The sequence below is a fragment of the Pectinophora gossypiella genome, chromosome 11, assembly GCF_024362695.1.
Source record: "Pectinophora gossypiella chromosome 11, ilPecGoss1.1, whole genome shotgun sequence".
NCBI classification, from domain to species: domain Eukaryota; kingdom Metazoa; phylum Arthropoda; class Insecta; order Lepidoptera; family Gelechiidae; genus Pectinophora; species Pectinophora gossypiella.
The window spans coordinates 1,061,007-1,075,944 of NC_065414.1; the positions used below are offsets into that span (position 1 = coordinate 1,061,007).

The 14,938-nt window shown below is 38.2% G+C and overlaps 3 protein-coding genes across 3 annotated transcripts; all 3 read right to left on the reverse strand.

Moving 5' to 3' along the window:
- Window positions 1–635: 635 nt before the first annotated feature.
- LOC126370723 (retinol dehydrogenase 13-like) lies at window positions 636–1,714 on the reverse strand. Its single transcript, XM_050015747.1, has one exon. The coding sequence runs from the start codon at window positions 1,618–1,620 to the stop codon at window positions 703–705; it is 918 nt and encodes a 305-aa protein (XP_049871704.1). The 5' UTR covers window positions 1,621–1,714; the 3' UTR covers window positions 636–702.
- A 7,779-nt stretch (window positions 1,715–9,493) lies between these two features.
- On the reverse strand, window positions 9,494–11,367 carry LOC126370719 (retinol dehydrogenase 11-like). The gene has a single exon (XM_050015742.1). It carries the CDS (start codon window positions 11,121–11,123, stop codon window positions 10,161–10,163), a length of 963 nt encoding a protein of 320 aa, XP_049871699.1. The 5' UTR covers window positions 11,124–11,367; the 3' UTR covers window positions 9,494–10,160.
- Window positions 11,368–12,040: 673 nt separating this feature from the next.
- Window positions 12,041–13,388, reverse strand: LOC126370726 (retinol dehydrogenase 11-like). Its single transcript, XM_050015753.1, has one exon. It carries the CDS (start codon window positions 13,312–13,314, stop codon window positions 12,418–12,420), a length of 897 nt encoding a protein of 298 aa, XP_049871710.1. The 5' UTR covers window positions 13,315–13,388; the 3' UTR covers window positions 12,041–12,417.
- Between the last annotated feature and the right edge of the window lie 1,550 nt (window positions 13,389–14,938).

The window sequence follows — 14,938 nt, forward strand, 5'->3', positions numbered from 1 at the left end:
ATATCCGGTATGTCCAAACTTTTACCCGATTTTCCACCTTTTTTATTATAAATATGTTAGTTTTTAAAATGAAATAGCAAATGTATCACCAAACTGAATAATATATTATCTAGAAAACACTAAAAATGTTTAATCTTTTAGCTAAAAACATATTCGTCCATTTCCCACATTTCACTTAGAGTGGACTTAACGGACTTTGATATTTAACTACACAATTATGTCAGTGAGTGAGTGAGTGAGTCAGTCAGTCAGTCAGTCAGTCAGTCAGTCAGTCAGTCAGTGGGTTTGTAGCTTTATATCATAAAGCCGATCGCTCACTATAGCTCATGCTACCCACACACGTCAGCTCATACCGTGCTTAGCCGCTTAGTGTTGTGTAGTGCGCAGCAGTGGATGATTGCTTTCACAAAGTCAAGGATAACTCTTTATGGTCGTGAAGCTATGGTACTTTATTATATTATTACTTAAGTGTCAAAGAAAATTAATCAAAATAACATTAATGAATATTTTTATGCTTACAAAAAATATAATTTATTCAACGTAATGGTTTAATAATATACATCATTAAATCCACGACAGGCTTCGTCAAAATTAATTAATTAAATAATGAATTAAATTAATTAAATAATAATTTAATTTTAAATATCAATAAACAATACTCGCATTAGATAATACAATATCTTTAAATACGAGATACATTTCTTACACGCCGTTCGTCTCCCAATCTTCGAATGGAGAAATTCTAGTGAGGACCTTCGACTCTTCCCACAATCGTCTAGTTAACACTGTGTCATTCGCGAACCAAGTGCTATAGAACTCATTACAATCCCTAAAATGTTTACCACTATCATACTCTACTTTCGGATCCACCGCTAAATACACTGACATCAACGCCACTCTATGCAAAGGTCTCCCAAACTTCAACAAAGCACCATTAAGGACAGTCTTCCAAAATCCGTCATCATAATTCCTGAAGAACTGACTCTTTCCGAGTCCTGGGTCCATACTGTAAACATTCACACCACTACCTCTTATCCTCTTGTCCATTTCCACTGTAAACAACACATCAGCCAACTTCGCATTGCAGTAGAATCCAAAATTGGAGTACCTCCCGACATCGTTCATGTGATCCAAATCAATAGTTCCAAGAATTAAAGCTAGTGACGATACGTTGACGATTCTACTTGGAGCTGATGCTTTCAGGAATGGAAATAATAGGAAGGTCAATAAAAAAGATCCGAAGTAATTGACTTGCATCATCAACTGAAGGTTGTCTTGCGTAAGGCGATCTTCTAAGCCTATTGCTCCGATATTGTTGATCAGAATGTCCAAACGAGGCTCCACCGTCACGGTTTCGTGGACGAAGTTTCTGACTGAGGCGAGGTTTTCTAAGTCTATGGTTCTTGCGACAACGTTGGCGTTTCTTGAGGAGTTTATGATGGTTTTTCTTGCATCGGCGAGCTTGTTCGGGTTGCGGCTGGCGATAATAACTTTGGCTCCACGCTTGGCTAGGTTCTTCGCTATCTCCAACCCGGTTCCCGAGGTTGCTCCTGTGACGAGAGCGACTTTCCCGTCAAGACGTACGTCGGTTTCACATCCAGTGAAATCGTCTCGGATCATTTTTTACGGATTTATCGCCACATGCGACTATTATCGCGGTGTCATAATAACTGACTGGCATTCTGCCGGAAGACAAGTTTCCTGAAGGCCAGGTTCGTACCATTATAGAGGCTTTGTGGCCTTAATAATATAGAGGTCAACGAACACGAACTTGGATATATATTTCAAAATTAGGGTGACCAAGCATGTTCAAGAAATTAATCACTATCTCTTCTTTAATCTACATACCATACTACCTGTAGGTACTACCTGTAGGCACAGAGATTATACGATAACATGTATGTAATAAAGAACAGAGTAATTGTTAGTTATGTATTTAATTGTTACCTAATGACTGGTCTTTCCAGGCGACGTTCCTCCAAAATAATATAGATGGAGCTGTCGATATTTAACGTGATTATTATCATAGTGACAAATTATGGAAAAAAAAGTGTAGTTTACGAAAAACTTGGCCCTAAAATACTGAATTTGAAATAACTTTGTAAGTGGATTAAAAAGGATTGTGAAACACTTGATATTTGAACAGTAGAGTACTTTTTTTTATATCCAGGCGGAGGGTTTCTGAGCTTCTTTATATAAGTGGTGCATGCTCGCCTCGAAATGTTCGTGTACGCGGTGGCGTCCGGAAGTCGGGTCGCACCTTTCCCTCAAAAATGTGCGAAGGGAGCGATGGCTGACTTTCGCGTCAACTCGTGATCGGGTGCTGCGTATGTGGACAGGCCTGCTTCTGTCAGGGAGCTCATGAAACACTGTTTCTGTGATAAAGTCACATAAACTCTATATTTTTCACTTTCCTTCCACCGACTGTAATTGGAATACCAATACAATGGTATATAAATTATGTAATACAAACTGGATTAAAAAAAAAAAGAAAACAAAGGAAAACATGAAACAGTAGGACTAGGGCCCTGTGCTGGGAGGTTTTCTGGCCACGTCTTTCCCTCAGCGTTACAGATTCCGATGTGGTAGTAGTTTTACAGCTAGTTACATAATATGTAATTTAATTATGTTTGACGTTCAAAAAGCGCTAACTTTGTAAGCCAATTTTGAAAAATAAATATTTTTGAATTTTTGAATTTTTGAATTTTGGTCTTTCCAGCCGACGTTCTCCAAAAATAATATCTCGATATTTAACGTGACTATTACCTATATTCTCATTACTCGGGTACATAATTATTCAAAAATACAATATAATGACAGAAGCATTATAATGCTGCATTATAATGATGCAATATATTGCATCATACCACTAATTTAAGAGCCACGCTTTTGCGGGTGTAGCATTCTCCATGCTAGTTTTTAGGGAATAATAGGGCAGTGGTTTCCCTCTTGCCTTCCGCCCCGCAATCTAATCTGACGGGAGTGTAATCAAATAATTCTTGCTTGATGAACAGCCGTGGTCTAGTGGTTAGAGCGTTAGGCTCACGATCTGGAGGTCCGGGTTCGATTCCCGATGGGGACATAGTCGAAATCACTTTGTGAGACTGTCCTTTGTTTGGTAAGGATTTTCCGGGCTTGAATCACCTGATTGTCCGAAAAAGTATGATGATTCCGTGCTTCGGAGGGTACGTTAAGCCGTTGGTCCCGGCTATTAGCCGTAAAAACACCTCCACCAACCCGCATTGGAGCAGCGTGGTGGAGTATGCTCCATACCCGCTCCGGTTGATTGAGGGGAGGCCTGTGCCCAGCAGTGGGACGTATATAGGCTGTTTATGTTATGTTATGTGTATGTTATTTGGATCTCATTTTGCATAGAATTATGTTGCTATCTATATTGCTTCTCTTTATTTTGATCACAATAATAATGGGTGCAACATGTAATTGAGCCTGGGTGTAAAAAGGGTCATAATTTATTCCCATAAATAAAAATGTAAAAAGTGCATATTATGTCTGTTATCCATGAAATATGAAGATTAAACGAAGGGCAGTGGTTTCCCTACTAATATCCGATATTTCTTTTGGAAGCTTATTATATATTTTTATCATCATTTATACCCATAAATTAATATAAAAGGTGCATTATGTCTGTTATCCATGAAATATGAAGATTAAACGAAGGAAACTCTACACAGCGCGATCTATATTGTTTTTGAGGAACGTAGTCTAGAAAGTCCCTCATTGCTAAGCAGCAGGGTTTAACAGGTTATCTCAGCATAAGATCTCTTCTTCTTGTCTCGTGTGGGTTGTAAGGTAGATAATGCCATATCTAACAAATCGCAGTTTAAGACATCCATGATACTACTCTCTGTACAAACCGGGCAACCAGTTTATATTGGAATGTGTCCGCGTGATTTAATATGCTGCGAACGCAATGTCTCAACTCAGAATACACTGGTGATACAAGCTATGCCATATTCGAATAAAAAATGTGTTATTGTAGCTCTTATTTATCATATACCCTCAAAATGCTTTTGTACGTATACGTAGTTTTTAAGTTCTCAAGTAAGTGAATTTATATTCTTATTGAGAATAAAGATTTCTTTAAACTTATAACCAACAGGGTTATTAACCTATAAACAACGTAATAAACCTATTATTGAATAAACTTTTTTATTTTTTTTACTTTTTTAACATGGCTCATGTAACGGCTATGTCTTAAATCAGTAACCCTTTAACGTGTCTTCCGACGCACGGACCAGCTTATTTTTATATGTTCGGGTGAGCCGGTAACGTTCTAACCAAAATAGGGTTTACAAAGTGATTTTTGTAATGTTTCCACGCCGAGATTCGAACCAGGGACCGCCTGATTAAGAGCACTACGTTCAACTACTGGACCACAGTAGCCGTTAGAAATAAAATCTCTTCTTACATTGAAACATGCTGATAAAATTAACCATTTCTTTTTTAAAGCTTCTTTTGACGTGACTTATTGCAGATTTGCCACAGATGGCATTAACTATTTGGCTGATTTTTTTTAAAAGCAAATGGTAACCTTTATTATGTAATCTAAGAAAATTAATATGCAGATTGAAGATTGCCCTATTCAAAGATTAATTAAGTAACGATCAGATAATTAGTTAGTGTTATAGTAGGTAGGAAGTATTACCCAATGTCCCTAAGAACAATAAACTATGGCCACAATAGCTGCGAAACAGGCCGTGAGATGCTAGCAGGCCGTATACTCATAGATATTAACATATTACAATGGATTAGCACGTCAAGCCGTTGGTCCCGGACTACTTATTGATGTAGGTACGTAATCGTTACATGAGCTATGTCGGTTGGTCATTCACCTCACAACCCTCACGATAGAAGAAGTGGAGTATGGATTAGCAAGGTTTTGTAAGTATTTTTTAGACGTGACTCTTTATAGATTTGCCTCGGATAGCATTCAGTAGAAATTCCGAGAATTGGCGAGCTTTTATTTATTTATTTCACAGTTTATTGTACACTGGACATAATATAAAAACAATTAGTCTAACACAAGACAGACGAACGGTTCAGCTTATTTCTAGTAGAAATCTCTTCCAGCAGACTGGGAAACAGATAAACTTAAAACTAAGATAGTTTTTACTTACGGGTTGTCTTGTATTTAATCGATAATTAAGTTGAATTACTAACATGACTGCTCAGACATTTTTCGAATAGGTTTTATCTCCAAATCATGTATAAAACACGTATCGGTAGCAAGTTATTTTAATAAATAAGACCCCAAAATAAAATAAATAAAATATAAGTTTAAAAACTAAAACCCGACTACGGAATAATCACGCTCTAACAAAGGAGGTCAGTGTTGCTCTATGCGCTCTAAGGAGTATGAAATAAGAAAATAGATAAGTTTCTCTAAAATTCTTCCAAATAGTAATATTTAGAAGATAGCCGTGGTCATATTATGCCAATTTGTCATAAGAGTTTGCTTACCACGGCATTTCCTTGTTTCGTACTTTTTACAGCATGTATTTTCCGTAGTCGGGTTTCAGTTTTTAAACCTATATTCTATTTAGTTACCTAGTAATCAATCCAGTTATTTTTGTAAAATGCATCTCTGTGCGCAAAATTAATTTGTGTTTACTTACGCAAAACGGTCTTGTTATGTAATAAAATACGTGGAATTTGATACGTGGTTGTAGTTTGGCGATAGTATTAAAATGTATATGTATGTAATTTTGTTTATAAATAAATTTAAAATAAAAAATACGTTTTTTAATGTGAAAACCGACAGAGGGATTGTGTTCTCTAACATTATGGACTAATGTTATGGGCGATAGGCTGATCCCTTATCACCATAAGGTTCATCATATCCATCTTTGGACTTCGTATCAACAGTGGCTGCAAGTTGTCTTTGATTACTTGTGGCTCTGCCCACCCCATTAGGGATTACGGGCGTGAGTTCATGTATGTATGTTTTTAATGAGTAACTTCCAGGTTCATCATATCCAGCTTACGACATCGTATCAACAGTGGCTACAAGTTGTCTTTGATTACTTGTGGCTCTGCCCACCCCATTAGGGATTACGGGCGTGAGTTCATGTATGTATGTTTTTAATGAGTAACTTCCAGGTTCATCATATCCAGCTTACGACATCGTATCAACAGTGGCTACAAGTTGTCTTTGATTACTTGTGGCTCTGCCCACCCTACTAGGGATTACGGGCGTGAGTTTATGTATGTATGTATGTAACTTCCAGGTTAGGTTCACCAAAAACAAAATAGATGGCGTTGTATAGCTTTAACAGCCTCCGTGGTCTAGTGGTTAGAGCGTTAGGCTCACGATCTGGAGGTCCGGGTTCGATTCCCGATGGGGACATGGTCGAAATCACTTTGTGAGACTGTCCTTTGTTTGGTAAGGACTTTTCAGGCTTGAATCACCTGATTGTCCGAAAAAGTAAGATGATTCCGTGCTTCGGAGGGCACGTTAAGCCGTTGGTCCCGGCTATTAGCCGTAAAAACACCTCCACCAATCCGCATTGGAGCAGCGTGGTGGAGTATGCTCCATACCCCATCCGGTTGATTGAGGGGAGGCCTGTGCCCAGCAGTGGGACGTATATAGGATGTTGATGATGATGATGATATATAGCTTTAAAGTGATAATTGCTCATTTTCCCTCGGGTACATCATTATTCCAAAATGTAATGGCAGAATCATTATGTCGGCGTTAGTTATGAATTAAGAAGAGAAATGGATCAAATCGGAAAATAAAATGAAGTTACATCACTTCCGTCATGAAGTTGCAACGCTCCGACGGCAGGTGGCCTACGGGCAGAGCTGGGTGAAGTCGGAGAGTCACTACAGAGTCGTCGTGTCGAGCGGACGTATAGGAACCATGGGTGGTGGAGGGCCCCGTCTCTCTAACGCCCTTAGGCGCGCTAGATACCGAGAGACTGTGTAACCGTTACGAATACCGTGACGTTGCCGTGAGTGTGTACCTTATGCTGTGACTTCATCTAATCGTGATACAAAAACTATGTGGAAGTAAATAAAATGATTGTGATACTAATGATGGCCATTATTGTCTTCTAACGCCCACCCTTCTGACACACCACCACTTTTACGACATATAAGTAAAAATAATTGCTGCTTGATATTTGTATCATATTATGTATAGAATTCTGCTTCTCACTATGTTGATCAGAATAATAATAGCTGGAAGATGTAATTGTGTCTGGGTGTAATAAAAAGAGTCAACCCAAAAACAAAGATAAAAGATGCATTATGTCTGTTGTCCATGAAATTAGAAGGTTAAACGAAGAAAAATAAAAAAAATATTATATAAATGAAACCGTGGTAGCCCAGTTGGTAGAACGCTTGCCTTTCACTTTAAGGTCGCAGGTTCGAGTCCAGCATAAGCCTAAACCAATGATTGTTGAATTTGTTTTAGAATTCATGTTTGGATCATAAATGATTATCGCGTGCTCAGCGGTGAAGTAAAACATCGTGTGGAAACCCACATTCCCGAGAAATGCATTTTCGAAGGTGACCTAACATGTATTAGGCTGGTTTTCCCTTCGTGGGTTGGAAGGTCAGACAGGCAGTCGCTCTTGTGAAACACTGGACCTGTCAAATCGTCAGGTCAGGTAAGCGAAAAGCCTGAGAAAAACGGGATAAGGCTAGGGAGATGATGATGAAGTATGATCCCAACAAAAACATCTTCATGTAAAATGTCGCGAACACAATATCATATCGATTGCAATGTCAAAAAGTTATCAGATTTTCATGTAGGGCTAATATGCTTCTAACTCTAGACGCCGTAACTATACAAACTCTAAGTTTACAAACTCTACGAATTCGACGAAACATTTCGAGGAAAAGTAGATACTGCCCTGCCCTTGCTCTTCGAATTGCTCGTCTTGGCTGGGGCACTGCCGTGCCCCCAGATTGATGACCATGAATATACTTATATAAATATTTATGTAAATATGTTTGGTTTTTCCTAAGGTATGCAACATTTTGTTCAGCAAGGTAAGCAAGATTTAAGATGCATTGAATATTATTATGTAGACACAAGGATAGTAGTAACCTAATAATGATCTAATAGTATTTTAAGGCATATTTATGGACTTACTTATGGACTTATGATGTCTGTTTCTTTTTTAAATCGTTTTTTTATACACCTTTTTATGTTTGTTCTATGGGAACCCCCTTCAATATTAATTTTATTTTGTTTTTTAGTATTTTTTTGTTATGACGGCAACAGAATACAATCATGTGTGAAAATTTCAACTATCTGATTATCACGCTTTTTGAATGAAATCTTCTTCTTATCGTGTGGGTTGTGAAGTGGAGTACCAACCTCATCACCCCTGGTGTCAGGGTTAGCACTTCCGAAGCACGGATCATCTTACTTTCGGACAATCTGGTGATCACCCAGTTATGTCCTAACCAAACTAGGGACCACAAAGTAATTTTTGTGATATGTCCCCACCGGGATTCGAACCCGGGACCTCCGGATCGTGAACCCAACGCTCAACCACTGGACCAAGGAGGTCGTTCAGAGGTATGAATGAGATTACAGTCTGGTAACAGACGAACGGACGGACAGTGGAGTCTTAGTAATAGGTCTTGTTTTTTACCATTTGGGTACGGAACCCTAAAAAGATAAAAATAGACACTATTGTGTGAAGTTATAAAATAAAATAATTGTACAATTATACTTATCAACAGTTTTATTCGAATAACCAGTAGAAAAAATAGTGTAACTGTAACACAATTAAGTGTAATGTTTATCCGGCTAAGTAGCGAATGCCTTTTTTTTTTTTTGACGTGACTTATTGTAGATTTGCCGCAGATGGCATTAACTACTTGGCCGGACAAATGGGGAGCGCTGAAGGCTCTCACCCGGTACAACGTTTAAGACAACAGGCCTGAGGGTGCCCAGTTGGGCGCGAACCTCGGCTCAGGGCGTCGTCTGAGAGGAAAAATATTTGAAAGAATTAATCGACCCTAGAGGGTCGATAGCGATAAGCGCTGAATGAGGGAAATCGTCGACCACGCCGGCGGGGTCGGTATCGGGGTCCTGAAGTGTTTGGTGTCGTGAGCTGATTGGCTGCCTCTATGGCTAGAGTAATCGGGTCGTCGGGATCGTATATTACGTCCTTCGGGCGCCGATACTTTTCAGTACCGTCCCTAAGCGGAATGTACTCGGAAGCCGCAACTACCAGGGGATTTGGGTGGTGCGGAGCAGAATCGAAAAAACGTTTGGAAGCTAATTTGAGCCATTGGGCAATGGTTGGCAGACCTAGGTCAATGTGCAGATTTTCATTGCGAAGGAACCACGGAGCTCCCGTGGCTTTCCGCATGAAACGATTTTGTATTACCTGTAGACGGTGAATTTGAGAGGGACTCGCGTGAGCGAAAACTACCCCTGCATAGGTCATGATCGGACGGATGCAAGTCGTGTAGATTTTCACCTTATTCCTAAGGGACAAAGTAGCGAATGCCATCTGAGTGAAATCAGTATGATGTAAAATTATTTTCAAACGCGAATCAATTTTCCAAAGAGCAGAAAATAATCTCCCCAGTGATATCCCGTTTTTCACAAATTCCACTTGCTTAACCTAAAGATTTGACAGGTCCGTTTTTTACAGAAGGTCTGTCTGACCTTCCAACCCGCGAAGGAAAAACCAGCCCAATACAGGTTAGGTTAGCAAATAGTGCGTACGGGAGTCTGTAAATAGAATCAGGCATCCGAGTCATCCTATATAAAGGACATATTTGAATTTACTACTTTTCTCGACAACTATCTACTTACTCTATTTTTCATTCCAAAAAATAGTAAAGCAGAATTTAAAACAGCATAATCCAATCAACCAACACTAAACCGACAATCTCTGCATTAAGGACCAAAATGCATAATTTCTTCTCCAAATTTTGGCCTTCAGAGAATTGAAGCTGAATTGAAGATGTATCTAACCATCATGTACTAGTAGGAATTTCATTGGAATTATGACTAAATTGAGTACCTATCACACTACAATTACATGCGAAAAAGTACACTTCACAATTATTTCATTAATTCGATTTGCATTTTTCTTCCATACAGATGCAATACTTATAACGCGCATTCTGCAAATATTAAAACCCTAACTATCTACTAGTAACTACTATGGATTCTTAGATGTATTACGAGAAACATCTTCCCAATCTTCCAATTTAGTTATCTTAACAGCCTTTTTCGAAGCTGCCCAAAGACTGCTTGTCAGGTTTGCATTTTTCGCGGTCAACAGAGAAATCCATTTATGACATAATTTAAAGTGACTTCCACTTTCCTTTTGCACTGTTGGTTCTGCTGCATAGTACGCTACTTGTGCTCCTGCTATTTCCTTTACCAATACTCTTGGGTTGTAATGCTTCCATGCTGTATGTAAGGTGCTAGGCTTGAGTTGTAACACAGTAGAATCACTGACAACGAAAGGATCATACGTGATAGCTGCAACGCCAGTACCTCGCAGTCTTCTATGTAACTCTGCCGTGAACAATGTATCAGCCAATTTTGAATTTGCCAGAATAGCCATATTATCGTAGACACCAGGATCATTCCAGTGTTCGAAATCGAAATCTCCCAAAGCTGCTAAGGCTACGGAGCTGTTGATTATTCTGCTTGGAGCTGATGCTTTTAAGAATGGCAGCAATAAAAATGTCAGTAGGAATGCTCCGTAATAGTTCACCTGCATAGTGAGGTTGAGTCCGTCTTCTGTAAGTGTGTCTGGTAAAGCAAAAGCTACAGCGTTGTTCACTAAAATGTCAACTCGTTTTTCAAAGAGCATCGTTTGAGTAGCAAAATTTCTCACAGATTTAAGGGAGCTGAGGTCTAGCAGTCTGTATGTAACATCTCGATTGCCCGTCTGGTCGATGATATCGTCTTGTGCGATCTTCAGTTTGGTTTGGTTTCGACTAGCGATGACCACTCTGGCTCCTTTCTGGGCTAATTTCTTCGCACTTTCAAACCCAACTCCGGTACCACCACCGGTAATGATTGCAACTTTTCCATTAAGCATTCCATTAGTTTCACAAGGTTTGAGCTTAAATCCCTTTGGAATTTTTACGTCTTCAGAAAATTCGTCCATTTTTGTCACAGTTGAGCTGAGAACAAGTATCTGAGACGATCAGTGCACTGATGAGAGTAAAATAAGTCCGTCCGGTGATTTTAAACAATCGACTTTGTTTTTAAAAGGATCTTGTAATGTTTTCGGATGTCACTGGATACCCGCAAATGTAAACCATAAGACGCATTGAAGTTGTATGCTTGCAATGTAAAACGATAATATAAGCAACAAAAGCATTAAAAAGTATCAAATATGCCTTATCATGTATCTGTTCCGATCACAACTATACAAATATTTGCTCTGGTGAAGTCTTATAAATGCTTCAAACGGGTCAAAACAGCGGATTTGTATACAATATTGAAGTAAACAATCTATTGTTCTCTTATTTTATACGATTTGCATTTAAACATTTGTTGCATGTTGGTCGGATGTTTAACAAATATATTGAGGAATCGGATAAATATGTAAAACTATTTTTATATTTATTTATATTAAATATACATTAAGACGAATAAAAACTGCAATAATATGGTAATAACGACTATCAGGAAGTGTTTGTAAAGAATCACCCATTTTAGCTCTAGCTATTATTTTAAAGGTTAACATGTTTGTAAATGACTTTATTAAATACGTCAGCCATTGCGTTTTTAACTAACTGCATAATTAGTCATCACCTGAAATCATCATCATCATCTCCCTAGCGTTATCCCGTGTACACAGGGTCCGCTTACCTTACCTGAAGATTTGGCAGGTCCGGTTTTATACAGAAGCAACACCTGAAATATTGATGTATAATATATGTTAGTATAGAAATAAGTTCATCAATAAAATCTAAAGAAACCTGATTGAACATATAGGAGATTACGTGGTAAATTCGCAAATTACGTTTAGCCTTCTAATATAATTTAATCACTAAAAAGGAAAAATAAGCTACTAAATAAAAATGCATAATTTATTTTCTCACAAATAATATAAATCCACGAAACTAAACTATATATCTTACAAATGAGATCTGTTTTTTATTATTTTTGTGCAAGTAGAAAAAAAACATGCGTGTAAAATTTATATTATAAAAGCTAATATTTATATTTATAGTCTATCTTTTCTATATCCTATTTTGACTTACTCAAAATGCATAATTTTGTGTTATTAATTGCTAATTGCTATAATAATATCCTGCTGTAGTTGTACATAGTTCAAATTAGTATACAAATTGACTGATTAAAACTGTAAACATTTCATATACTTGCTTACAGAAAGTATTCTTACGAGTATACACATTTATTACAGAAATAATAACACAATTTGTAAAATATTATCGTTCACTAGATTCCCAGTCTTCTTCATTACTAATATTTACAGCTGCTTTTGAAGCCTCCCATAGTTTTTTAGTCAAATCTGTATCACTGACCAGCCAGTGATTCAACCATTTCCTACAAAACTTAAAATGCTGTCCGCTCTCTTCTTCTAAGGTAGGCTCTGCTGCTATATACGCTATTTGCTGTCCCACTTCCTCTTTCTTCAGCCCTACTAGGTTAATGAAGAATTTTGACACTTCTTTAATTGCTTCTGGCGCGTTAATAAGTATATCAGTGTCTTTAACAACGAAAGGATCAAAACTGTTTGCTGTAACACCAGTGCCTTTCAGTCTTCGGTCTAATTCTGCCGTGAATAATGTCTCAGCCAGTTTTGAATTCGCTAAGGCAGTTATGAAATTGTAACGGCCAATATCGTTCCAATGGTCGAAGTCTAAGTGTCCGATGTACATAGATGAGGCAGAACTGTTGATGATTCTACTAGGAGCTGAAGATTTTAACATGGGCAGCAAAAGAAATGTAAGTAAAAAGGACCCGAAGTAGTTGACTTGCATGGTCAAGTTCAGGCCATCTGCGGTCAACGTGTCTGGTAAACCAACTGATCCTGCGTTGTTGATTAAAACATCAAGACGTTTTTCGTAACTTAAGGTTTCACTAGCGAAATTTCTCACTGATTTTAAAGAGCCAAGGTCTAAAAGTCTGTAGTAAACATCACTATTTCCAGTTGCTTCTTTAATGTTATCCCGAGCGAGTTTCAGTTTAGTCTCATTTCGGCTAGCGATCACAACTCTAGCTCCACGTTTGGCTAAGTTTTTAGCTGTTTCAAATCCTATTCCCGAACTACCCCCGGTCACAACTATCACTTTTCCTTCAAGTCTAGCGTCTGTGTCACACATTTCTGCTCCTTGAAGACTCAAGACTCAACACAACTTTATGAATCCGTGACGATCGACGAACTGAGAAGAGGAAAATCAACTCAAGTTAAGGCTCAGAACAACTGGGTTTTTGTTATAAAAAGGATCAGTAATGTACCTTCGGTTCTCACTCGATTGTCACTTATAGATAGAAGAGATAAGACGCGAGAACGCGTGAGAATTTCATACTACAGCGATAAGAAATGTATTATGTCACTCATATGATACAGTGACACTGCTAATCTAGATAAGGTGATGTCCTACTTTTAAACCTGTTAGACGTATGAAGAATCATAGAAATTGGACACTTACCTAGTCATATGACTAGGTAAGTGCCTTATATAAAGTAAGGGACTGCAGACTGCAACTTGTTTGTCGTCAATGTTGTTTCTGCTAGTATTATCATAAAATATTCTAACGGAACTTACAGGTTTAGTACAGCTGGGATAAGTATGCGTTTTAAAGAGTACCAGCTCGCTTTGATAGCTAGAGTTGTTCCAAGGTCTTTATGACTTAAGGCTGGCAACCAATATACATTGTTTTAAGTTTACGCGGTTATGACACTTGCAACGTGTGTCGAAATATCGGAAGTCTCATATATCCCTGATTTAAACGCGGTAAGAACCCGTTATCATGTTTTAATTATGATAACCAATATATCAGTATATTTGGCGGTTAATACTCCCTAACATCCTATATTCTGCTGAAACGTGGACTGTGTACCGCCGGCACATCCGTATGCTAGATTGCTTCAACCTCAAATGTCTGCGGAAAATTCTAAGGATCCCATGAAAGATGGTTCATGACTTTGAACATCAACGGCGCTTAGAGCTTGATGCGAAGCGCGATTAATTGAATGCCCGATCACCTGCGGCGATCAATTATACATATTTAAATGGTGTGCTCACATGCCCGCTATGTGCGAGGATCTTTTCCAATAACGTTGGAGTTGAAACAGTCGCCGTAGCAGAAATCGGCTGGTTCATCATCATTATCATCATCACTAGAGATATGGCTACTTACTTATAATGTCATCATCATCCTCCTGCCCTTTCCTAGTTTTGGTCATCATGAGGAGACATACTGCCTAATATAACTACCTGAAAGGATGCTCTCTATCCATATTAGTCCAATAAATATTATGATCCGTGCTTCGTGAAGGGCACCTAAACAGTCGGTCCCGGCTACAGTAAGTATGTAGTCGTTACATGAACTATGTCAAGGGTCTTTGGCTCAATAGCAACCCTGACGTCAGGAATTATGAACTTGATGAGGTCAGTCATTGGTTTAGACCCTCCCCCCCCCATTGAAGATTACAAGCGTAAATTGAATTTATTATTTCCTTTGAATTTAATCGAACACTTCGAGTCTCGTAAATGGAAACTCGTGGTAATACTGAGGAAGTATTTTAAGAATAAATTGCTATTTGATTCACGTTTAATGTGCCTGTCATTATGATAGGACGTTGTTATATTTTTATATATTATAGTTCATTAACATCGCACTGTTACTTATTGTAGTTTTTTGGACTATAACCCAATTAATGTTGGGATTTTCCACTTGTATCTATTTTTGTCCCTAACATAAAATAAATAGCCATTATACG